General features: G+C 34.9%; 1 protein-coding gene across 1 annotated transcript; it reads right to left on the bottom strand.

Moving 5' to 3' along the window:
- Nucleotides 1–3,850: 3,850 nt before the first annotated feature.
- Nucleotides 3,851–5,038, bottom strand: LOC18020493 (F-box protein At5g25290). Its single transcript, XM_006403229.2, has one exon. The coding sequence runs from the start codon at nucleotides 5,021–5,023 to the stop codon at nucleotides 4,007–4,009; it is 1,017 nt and encodes a 338-aa protein (XP_006403292.2). The 5' UTR covers nucleotides 5,024–5,038; the 3' UTR covers nucleotides 3,851–4,006.
- Between the last annotated feature and the right edge of the window lie 7,310 nt (nucleotides 5,039–12,348).

The raw sequence follows: 12,348 nt of genomic DNA, 5'->3' as shown, positions 1-12,348 counted from the left end.
ATAGTTTTTTTTCCCTGAAACTTCAGTTTTTATATTGGGATATATGGAGAGAACCTAGAATTCTTCATTGTATTATGTCTAAAGATGCGTCCTAAATTACTGGGACATTTGTGAAATTTTTTTTTATCTCTTTTCATGTTGTTAATCTTCAAATACGATTCACAAATAGAAATCAATAGCTGAGTAATTCAGCCATGAAAGTTTAGTCAAGTGTATAATTAAACAATCTTTACTGCAAACAAAGTTGACTTAGTCTATTAAATGATATAAATTTACAATACTTTAATTGAAAAAGTTGAATAACTCTGTTTCATCACTAGGCTCTCATGCATGACAAAACATAGTAGAATTAAAAAGGTTGTGAAAGTTACATACTAGCTAGTCTGACTTGATTGATTATATATACCAAAAACCAAAGATAACCTACATAATAAAATTAAAATGACAAATTGAAATAGACTACTAGTTGAACCATTCATGAATGGACCAACTAACTATTGTCCCTTTCATAAGAAACTCTCCCGATCATCATTTCCTCACACGAGACGAGTTACTATGTCTGATCTTGTGGTTCTTGCTTTAGGTTTTTGCAGTTGTTAACTGGAACTGGGCAAGGGTACTCCTATTTCCTCCTAAATAGATTCCATTGTTGTTTTGACTGACGCTTGGAACCAGTGCCGACTCTTGGCTTGTGCTAAAAGTACATTTTCACTGGATATAGATTTTTTTTTTTTTACAAATTTAGTAGAGTTTAGGGCATTTTTGAAAATTAACATATTTTTGCAACATTCTGCATATTATATCTATAAATTTTGATTATTGTATATGGTCCATTAAATTTATGAGCCGCACGCCACTGCTTGGAACGATGTTCCTAACTTAAGGCGTGGTGGCTCTAGGTCATCATGACACAGTTTTGTCACGCTGATAGCTCGCAAACAGTCTCGTGATCATGATCACCACCATTCAAATGTTTTGTATTGCTTGTTTCACACTATTCGCATTGCCTCATTCGTCCGCTTGTCCTGCACTGTCTGACCCGTCCGCTTGTCCTGCACTGTCTGACCCGTCCTCACTGTTTGAAGCCTTGATTGATCACATTTTGTTTTTCTTTTGTATTTCTTACGTTTAATAATAAATTCGTTTCAACACTTTTCCAAAAAAAAAAGATACCTTACCAAAAATCCATTATACCTATTGTTGGTATATTGCTCACTACTAGTAATTCTACTATTCTTGTTAGTGGAAGAGCATATCAATTTTTAATTACATTTGATTAATTTCATGACGGTGCATCCTTGTTCTCGAATGTTCAGGAGTAGTTACCATGAGTTGACGATGGAGATAGATAGGGCAAGAGCAAAGGGAGCAAACATAGATTAATTGAGTAAACTAAGATGAAATTAACTTAATCGTAAATTAAATTGAAGACTGAACAACAGACAAAGATATTTCATCTATGTTTGAAGAAAAATTGTAAATAATATGACCCTATGATTCTTACACAATATAAACGTACACGATCTATGTTTAAGAAGAATAAAAATGAGTATGTTCGGGGGTGAGATTCCACATCCTCAGTTGATATTTCTTTTTGTGGAACCTAGTTGCTAGGGAATAGGTGAATAGCTGGCGATCGCAGAATGAAAGACTCGTTCACTGGAGAACGACTATAATCTATGTTGCGGGTAAATGTTTTATGTAGGCTTGCCTCTATGTAGCATGGTCAGAACAGTGGGCTTGCCATTTTGAAAATGTTTAACTTAGCTGGATGAAAAGTGTATGATACAAGGAAGAAAAAGGAAAAGAAGATGAGAGAGTTTTGATCAAATTCGTAAATGTTCCAACGCATTCGCTGGTTGGTGTGTTTTTCTTTCATCTTCCATTCTTGCTCGGAATCTCTTCCTCATATTTGCCCAAGCCTTGGACTGCAACTTCCCCAAAAGCTTAGGTTGACCCCTCACAAAATTTGCATTTGCAAATTCCAATCGCCCAGCACCCTTAACTCTTTCAAAGCCCTACAAATATATTGTAGGAGAGAGAGAGAGAGAGAGAGAGAGAGAGAGAGAGAGAGAGAGAGAGAGAGAGAGAGAGAGAGAGAGAGAGAGAGAGAGAGAGAGAGAGAGAGAGAGAGAGAGAGAGAGAGAGAGAGAGAGAGAGATGATTAGAAGTTTTGATCACGCAATTATATTGTACAAAAACTTACATAAGTCTTAAGCACGGCCAAGAATTCTGGGAACTCGCAGCCATAATAGTGGCTCTCAAATATCTTTCTCTGATGTAGCTCTTCCGGATTCCAGATGACGAAACTCTTGTTGCTGTTGCTCCATGAGATTATTGAATCCAGTGATGGATCATCCACAACCGTATATAGAAGCTTGAAGATACTCAGAATTCCCTTTGGAAATTTATACTTCACCATCGCTAGAACAAAAACCAATTCAGATCTCCAAAATCACCCTAAACCGAACAAGACAACCTGACGAGAAACCAGATCCGCTGAAACAAACCCTAATAGAGACCCCTCCTACCTCCACCTATTCATCTTCTTCGGGTCCTAATTTATAAAAAAATTAATAAAAAAAATATTTAAAATATATCACAAAGTTAATAATTTATTTTGAAGAAAATAAATCTCATACAAATTACCAGTAAATTGCCTATGTTTATGTTATATTCTTAACAATTAAATAATCCATATACTGTTTTGATTATCTGAAATATTATTATCAATTACAGGTTATAGAGAACAACTACAAAGATACTTTTACAACGAACAATTTTATTCACTTATATACTAGACGGTTCACGGTTCTACCAGCACCATACTTACTGTTGCAGAGGGATAATCTAGAGTTCGACGAAGATCGATAGATTTTGATAACACTAGTTGCTTAGTACTTACGTTTTCTTCAGAGAACAATAAACTCGAAGACTTAGAATTCTGAGAAGTATTCTCTTTATTAATTGTTGTATCGTGTTACCACAAGAGGTAATTCAGTAAAAGTATGTAGGAGTTGCTTGGTCAGCATATGTTAAACTATTTGGAATGCAATTGTATGTATTTCATGAAATAGTGAATCTTTAATTTGCAGAAAGCTTGGCATGAAATGGAATGTTATAACAGTTGCACTGACATGTAGAATGTGCTGATAAAAGACAGGTGAGTTGTACTTTGGCTTTCCGTAATGCTTGAATTGATTTCGAAAAGTGGTTTTCAATAGTCTAATGGTAAGATCGAGGCAATATTTTGTATTTAAAACCTGTGATGCTGAATGCTTGATGGGATGAATGGATTAATTAGAAAGAAACTAGCAATACAAAACTCAAAAGCATTGCTTCAAGCAACAGGGGACAAATTCAGGACAAAAAAAGTTGAAGTATTCGATTACACTTGTTGCAAGAAAGTCATGAACCTGAAAAAAAACAAATCTTCCTCTTGACAACAACAAGCTGGTGAGTTTTACTTAGGGGTTCCCTTCTTTCCTCCTCAGTATGCTGGTATAGCAACTCTCATCATATCCATATTTGTTAACAGATGATCGCTTATTATCTTCAAAAAACCAAAAGAATAGAAGAGAGGAATTGGTGTAGTAAACAAAACTTGTTTCATACATACAATTATTCGACTTTTGTCTTCAAAACAGAGTATTAAAAAAACGATTCTCTCTTTGATACAAAACTCAACCTTTGTTTTTTTATTGATAAGAAAAAACAGTTAATTGTTACAATACAAGACAACGTCTTATATAAAGCACATCGATTTGTCACTGTGTGCTAAAGAGCACATCGGTCTGTTCTAGTCCTCTACTTTTTTCAGAGCTGCCATTTCGATTTGCTTTCTCTTCAGTGTTTCGATTCTCCTGCTATTCTTTGTGTCCTTCAGTGAGACCTACTCACAAGCCATGCTTGGCTAACCTTGAGATCATGTTGAATGAGTATGACATGAAGAAGAGTGTAAGAGTCTCTGCTGGGGTCAAAATTTGGAAATTTGGAATCAAGTCCTTCAAGCCATAGACAAAATCCACCGAGCATCCTTGAGATTCATGTTGGGGGGAGCAGGGAAGGGTTCAAGGGTCTTGGTTGTAAGATTAAACACACAGATGTCCACCTCATAAGGGGGCAAGACACGGGCACGGTCACAAGAGGTCCCATAACGGATAAGGTCATTACGGGTGAAATAGATAGAGTTTGGTTTGATACCAAGGGTAGGATTAGCAGAAACAGTGATACCCAAGTCGAGAAGCAGGGCCTCATCACCAAGAGAATGTACCTCAAGAAGATCAGGCATGTAGTCTTCTGGGTCTGCATTGGAATCTTTCTTGTAGACGTGGAAGACCCTTTCGCTTCTTTCAAAGACTGTGTTCGTGACCAACAAAACCTCTCCTGCAGTTGTAACAACGATGCTAAATTTACAACTATACCCAAGAGGAGAAAACGTTGGTGATGGGTCACTCCCGGTGAGTTCTTCAAAACCTTCCTGTCTAGAAAAATCTATGACTCGAACGAAGCTACGAGTCGTTAAGATATATAGGCGGTAACCTCGAAGAACCAGACCATGTAGGCCTGTTAGCATCTTGGGGATTCCAAACTGGCCAACCGGAATGAGATTGTAATGATCATTCCCTTTCTTGTAAAAGCATAAAAAACCAGCAGGAGCGTCAAAGAACCACACTAAAGCCAACTCTTCTGCCTTCTCGTCTACCCAAAGACTTGCCCTAATTTCATCGGAGAAAGCGTTGAAGACGGTACCATCAGTTAATTCCCATATAAACTCCCTATCCCTATCTCCCACACGCTTCAGAGCACTGAAATTAGATACGACCGACTCTAATGGAGGAAGACCGATCCTATCTTTGCTAAACACATCTATGATATATAATCTGGATCGAGAATCTAGCATCAAAAACCATTTACCACAGCTTGCCAGGAATCGACTCGTTGAGAAGTCTCTCTTTGTCTTATAAACCATGTCTTCTTCTGGGTTGTATAGCACATAAGCACCGTCGTCTGGAAAAAGCATTAGCCATGGAGATACGCTTTTCCGAGGGGCCGTTTGTTTCCAACAAGGATACCAGTTGGAACAAACCAGCTTAGTTCGATGGAAATCCACAAAGCTCAAGCGTTCAAACAGAGATCTGAGTATGTCGAAAGGGAGGTTTGACCAGTTGCCATGATTAGGTGTCTCCATGGTGTTTATAGGTTTAGAATTAGGTTTGGTTTCTGGACAGAGAAGACTCTTTCTGTAAATAAATACGATGATAACCAATGTGATTTACTTTGAAAATATTTATTTCCATTTTTGCGTGTTAACTTTCTTTTTACTTTTTTGTTGGGTTGTCTACGTTTCCTTTTAACTCACTTTCATATTTTAGTCTATTTTTAATTTTCGTCACTGCTATTTTTTGTTTTGTTAACCTAAATATACAAAAATGGAACAAAAAGATGGTCTTTCACTTGATTAATATTTCAAAATATATATATTTTTAAAACTAATCTCTCTGTTTAAAAAGGTTTTAAACCAATTATTTATTAGGTAAGAAAATAATAGTACTATCATGAAATTTTGAGAATTTAAAATTATAAAAATATATTTTAAAAATAATTCTGGACTTTTAATTTTCGAAATAAATTATAATATGTAAAATAAAAAATGTAGTAATTTAGTTTTATTTTAAATGTAAACATAATTTAATAGATATATGCATATTATTCTAAAATTATATTCCGATGTTTATCATCATCTGGCCCAATATATATATATATATATATATCATTTTATTTATGTACTGTATATCAAACTTCTATAGAACACATTTTATAAATGAAAAATTGCAGAAACTAAAGAATTATGGTCAAACACAAAACTAATCTATTTTTTTCAGTTTTCTTAAATTTACCATTTTCTTTCTATTTTATCTTTCACACTCGCAAATATTTACAAAAATACCAATATAAATTAATATTTTTTAATAATAACAAAAAGATAAAAATCTCTAATAATTACTTAATTACAAAAATGACATCTTTTTCAATATCTCTAACCACCATTACTTACCACTCTGAAGTTCTAATGCTTTCCAACCGATTTTGTAAATTGTAATAACTCAATAACATAGCTCATAACCTCATAATTTTCAATTTTCTACCCAATTTTATTTCCAAAACTCTCCAATTCATGTTTTTTTAAAATTTACAAGTTCATGGATGTCATATTTTCGGTGATTCTTATATAACCATTATTTGTGTTATTTCTTTTTGAATGAATTAAAATATCTGGGCACTTAAGGGACCTGAAAAACAAGTTCAAAACCGATATAGATAATTATATACTTAATTTTCGCTAATTTATATAGCTATATCGCAAAAGTAGACTTTATGTAGAGTTTATTATAATTAGTAGACTTTTTTGAAATCTACTAGTCAACACAAATGTTAGTTTTTCAATTGACTTTTTAATTTTTTTTTTAATGAGTAGACTCATGAAGTCTACTGATTATCATTTGAAAACAAAAAACTCCAATAGACTTTTTTTGAAGTCTCCGAAAAAAGAGATTACTTTTGCAGTTAACCAAACTTTGACTTTTAGAAGGTAGGCTTCACCTAAAGTTTTCTGCAGAAGTCTTCTAGAAAAGTCTTTTTTTTTAAGTTAGTTTTGTATCCGACCAAAATTTTGACTTTTTATAGATGTTAGTTTTGCGTTTAACCAAAAAGTCAAACTTAAAAAAAATGAAGTCAAGTTTATAGTAGATTTCAAACGGCATATACTTTTTCAAAACACTACAAGAAAGAGGGCTATTTCCAACGAAATTTTACGTCGATTATAAATTATCGTAAAATTATGATTTCGTTACGTCGAACTTACGACGCAGACAAAACTTTTCGTAAATTCGACGTATAATTTAGAAGTCGTAAAATCCTCGTAAATTTACGACGCGATTACGATGAAATACCAATGATACATTTATCGTCGTAACATTGTCGTAAAATTTACATGGATTTTACGATGATTTGGCCTAATCTTGTATTCGATGTAATATAGATGTAAACTTGATGTAAAATTCATTTTGATGTAAATTTAATGTAAATATTGAATGAAAATGTGTTGGTAACCAAACAAAAATCTATATATACCCCTCCCTTCTCTTATTATTCTCCCTCACATACAAACATACAAAGACACAATATTTTGAGTCTTTAGAGTGTTTCAATATAATTTTACTAGTTCAAATTAAATTAAAATATATAATTAGAACAAAGTGAGAAACAAAAGTTGTTTTTTAGTTTCTTGAAATGTGTATATACAATCTACGAAAGTGGATGTATACCCCAAAAGATGCAAAGGGGGCGTTGACTGAAGACTTATGCAAACTGTAATTGAAAGCGACAAATGTATTGTCCTTGTCTGAAATGCAAAAAATAGGAAACATATTCCTATTGACACTATCTGGAAATATTTATTGAATAGAGGGTTCATGCTACAATACTTTATTTGGTATCAGCATGGAGAGGGATATGCTCAAAATAGTGGTCGGATGGCTGCACGGAGTAGTAGTAATCATCAAAAACATGGAGATTTTGAAGCATCAAATGATTATCAAAGTAGTCAAGTTCAGGGTGAAGATCAGGATAGGATGCATGATATAGTTACTGATGCATTTCATGAAACACATGCTGATATTGTTGAGGAGCCCAATGCAGATGCGAAACACTTTTATGGTATGTTAAACGCAGCAAAACAGCCTCTTTACGAGGGATGTAGAGAAGGTTTATCTAAATTATCATTAGCAGCTCGGATGATGACAGTAAAAACTGATCACAATCTATCTGAAGTTTGCATGAACGATTGGGCAGATCTTATTAAGAGTATTTGCCATATGATAATTTGGCCGCTGAAACGTATTATGAATTTAGAAGTTGGTTTTTAGTCTTGGATTTCCTTCTGAGATGATTGATGTATGTGTTGATAATTGTATGCTTTTCTGGAGAGATGATGAGAAGCTTCAAGAATGCCGTTTCTGCCAAAAGCTAAGATATAGACCGCAAATTGTTGGGCGTAAGAAGATTCTGTACCAACGAATGTGGTATCTTCCTATAACTGATAGGTTAAAAAGATTATATCAATCTAAACGGACAGGTGCATCGATGAGATGGCATGCAGAACATTTACAAACATATAGCAAAATGACTCACCCTTCTGACGGGAAATCTTGGAAACATTTTAACACCGTACATCCAGACTTTGCAAGATCTAAGCGAAATGTTTATCTTGGTCTTTGCACTGACGGGTTTAGTCCATTTGGTATGTCTGGTAGGAAATATTCTTTACGCCATATAACCTTCCTCCAGATATGTACATGCAAAGGGAGTTTTTGTTTCTAAGTATCTTAGTCCCTGGTCCAAATCACCCGAAGCGGGCCGTTGATGTGTTTTTGCAGCCACACATACATGAGCTAAACCAGTTGTGGCATGTCGGAGTATGAACAAATGACTGTTCGAGTGGTAAAAACTTTACGATGCGAGCAGTGCTCATGTGGACAATAAGCGACTTCCCGACATACGGAATGCTATCAGGTTGGACAATGCATGTGAGGTTATCATGTCCTTATTGTCTTGATAGGACTGATGCATTTCAGATTAAACATGGTCGGAAAACCTGTTGGGTTGATTGTCAATATCAGTTTTTACCACCAAACCATCAATTAGAAGAAACAGGCGTTTGTTTATAAAGAATAAATTGGTTTGTCTCCCCCCATTAGTGTACCTAACAGGGGTAGATCTTGAAGCACAAATAGATCATTGGGGTGGAATTGAAACAGTCCCCCAATATATGAGGAAATTGGCACACTCCAGCGAATATGCCTGAAGGATATGGGGTTCATCATAATTAGCACAAAAAGTATATTTGGGATCTGCCAAACTGGAAAAATCAATTGCTGAGACACAATCTTGATGTTATGCACATTGAAAATATTTTTTTTGATAACATCATGTATACCGTATTGAACGTCCAAGGAAGAACCAAAGACAGCGTCAAATCACGGATGGACTTGCCTGATATATGTAATAGAATTGAGTTGTATATTGTGAGTAATGGGAAAACACCAGTTCTGGTATTTCAGCTGGGTGCAGAACAAAAAGATGCATTGTTTAATTGGGTATCATCAGCCGTGAAATTTCCTGATGGGTATGTATCTAATCTGGCTAAATCTGTGGAGAAAGGACAAAAGTTTTCAGGGATGAAAGTCATGGTTGTCATGTGTTTATGCAACGATTACTTTTTTTTGCATTTGCTGAACTCCTACCAGGACATGTCCATGAGGCACTAGGAGGCATTGGAGCATTCTTTCGTTATTTAGGTACAAGGACCTTATCAGCAGATGTAGTTGCACAACTTTTGACAAATATTCCAATACTGTTGTGCAATTTAGAGAAAATATTTCGACTTGTATTCTTTGATGTTATGGAACATTTACCTATACACATCCCTCACAAAGCAGAGTTAGGAGGACCTGTTCAGTTTAGGTGAATGTATCCTTTTGAATGCTTTATGAAGCATTTAATGGGTAAGGCTAAAAACTTAGCAAAAGTTGAAGGGTCTATCGTGGTAGGAAGTTTGGCAGAAGAAACTTCTAATTTCACGTCTTACTATTTTGCTCCAAAGGTTTGTACACGCAAACGGGCTCCAAGACGTTATGATAATGGGGGTGTGGGACAAATTAATGCAGTAGAAGGTGTACCAGATATATTCTCACCGATTGGACGTCTAGGTGGGAAACTAAAAAAAACTTGTTGGTCAAACAAAAAGGATTACCACAGCGCACATACATACATCCTTCTGAACTGCGACGAATTGGCTCCTTACGAGTGGTACTACTGGATTATATGATTATTGATTACCATATATGCATTGATATATATACATACAAATATTAATTAACAATGTGTGGTGCATATTTTGCAGCGCTTTTGTCAGTCAAGTCCGAGAATGAATTGCCGGTGTTTCAGAAGATGAAATTAACAGTCGTAAAGACCAACACTAGGCATTGTGGTTAAAAGCTCAGGTCGATCATGATGACATGATATATGCAGTATGGTTTCATGAGTTGCTCCATGGTCTTATATCTAAGATAACTACTGCAGCTATGTATTTCACCCATGGCTATGTTTTCCATACTTACAGTCATGGCATTCAACGGGCAACTACCAACTATAGAGTTTGTGTACAAGGTGAAGTGGACTTTTATGGGATCATAAAAGAGATAATTGAAGTGGAATACCCCGGATTGGTAAGGATGAAAACTGTTCTATTCAAATGTGATTGGTTTGATCCAACGGTGGGTCGTGGAGTGCGTATTAACAAGTTCAGAGTGGTAGATGTAAACGCCTCACGACGATACAATAAGTTTGAGCCTTTTATCCTGGCATCACAAGCACAACAAGTCACATTTGTTCCATATCCTCAAGTTTGAAGTACTGGAATTTCATGGTTGGCGATTATTAAAGTTGCTCCAAGGGGTATAATTGATGGTGTAGATCTCCCACCTATGCAACAAGATGATTGTGTTAACATAACTGAACCAGAGGTTAAAGAACATGTTCTTTAAATTGATCCACGTAATTGACAAGTTGAAGATCACCATGGGGACGACACTGAAGAAGCTGCTGATGAATTTGAAACAAGCAGTGATGAAGATGATGAGATTGAGGACGGCGATGAAGATGATGAACACAATGACATATCCCCGGAAGACGTACCTGAATGCTAAACATAATATTCAGTTTATCTCATTAAATTTAATTTTAAATGGTTTGGACAGTGAAATGTTGTTAAATGTTATAAAAGTAACTTTTTATTACTTACAAATGTGTAAAACTGAAAGACAATCAAATTAAGCAAATTGTCAAATATTGACTTTAGCCAGACATTGACTTTTACGACAAATTTACGACGATTCTGATGAAATCGTCGTAAATTCGTCGTAACACTCTAAACCCTAACCTATAAGGTTTAGCTTTCTCACCTTATAAATTTGTTGTTTTGTGCAGTTTCCTGAGGAAACACATTTATTCTATAAGGAGTTCCAATATAAGATCCAAAAACTTGTAAATTTATGCTAAACATTACGTCGAACTTACGACGATTTGTACAAGATCGTCGTAAATTCGACGTAATTTTCCGTCAAAATTACGATGAAAATCTTCATATCGTCGTAATATCGACGCCAAATCTAACCCCTAAATCTTGTAATCATCATTTCCTGGCCTATATGATGGATTTCAAGCATGGAAATTATATGGTTTACATTCTCATAAGATACATATCAGTTATAGACAAAAAAAAATTTTTGAAATTTTTTCACATATATATGTTATCAAGTGTTCTTAAATACATATATACATTTAGGAAAACTTGTTAGGGTTCATCTTAAACATTAGTATATTCATCATTATGCTATATATACTTACCAAAAGTTGTATTGCACACATATACAATGTTTAGTAATGCATGTAGATACTTTGGCATGTATAATTTTTTTCATTTTATCAAATTTTAAAAAATATATCGTAAATCCGTCGTAATATTACGACATATTTACGACGATCCTTTGAAACTCAGCCGTTATGTAAAAAATGATTTATAAGATATCGTCGTAAATCCGTCGTAACATTACGACGGAATTACGACGATTTGCGAGAATTGTCGGAAATCCGTCGTTTAATCCAAAGACAGCCACATGTGTTTGTCTTATACGATATGTGGATCAGTGGATATTATGCGTCGGATTTACGACAATTTTGTCGTAAATTCGTCGTAAAGTTATGATGGATTTATGATAAATAAAAAAATTATATATATGGATGCACCCTTCTCCATTTCGTCGCTCATTCCTCCTACTCCTCTCTCTCTCTACCTGTGCCTTCTCTCCTCCGTTTTTCTCCAAGTTTTTTCAGGTATTTTATTCTTTAAGTTTTTTTTAATATATATTTATAATATTAGTAATTATAATTAATATTAATAATAATTAATTTAATTAATATAGGTAAATTAGTTTAGTTTCAAAATTAGTTGAGGTTTGGAATTTGTTTATAGTTAGGTTCGGAATTAGATAATAGGTCCGGAAAATAATTTTAATTAGTATTTGTCTTTTGCAGACGATGCCTCCTCGGAGAACCCACTACACCAACTTTATGACAGACGTACATTCCTTATCTCGCAAAGGTGAAACTGGGACATCTCGATCAACGAGGAGGTCCGAACACAGTTCCAGCTGAAGGCGATGAAACACCTTGTCAACACCGTTTCCGACTGGAAGCTGAAGTGGGAAGTAGACGGCGATGATGCGA

Source organism: Eutrema salsugineum, unplaced genomic scaffold, assembly GCF_000478725.1.
Source record: "Eutrema salsugineum unplaced genomic scaffold, Eutsalg1_0 scaffold_17, whole genome shotgun sequence".
NCBI lineage: Eukaryota > Viridiplantae > Streptophyta > Magnoliopsida > Brassicales > Brassicaceae > Eutrema > Eutrema salsugineum.
The sequence above is the reverse complement of the archived record's forward strand: the minus strand, read 5'-3'. Positions and strand labels throughout refer to the sequence as shown.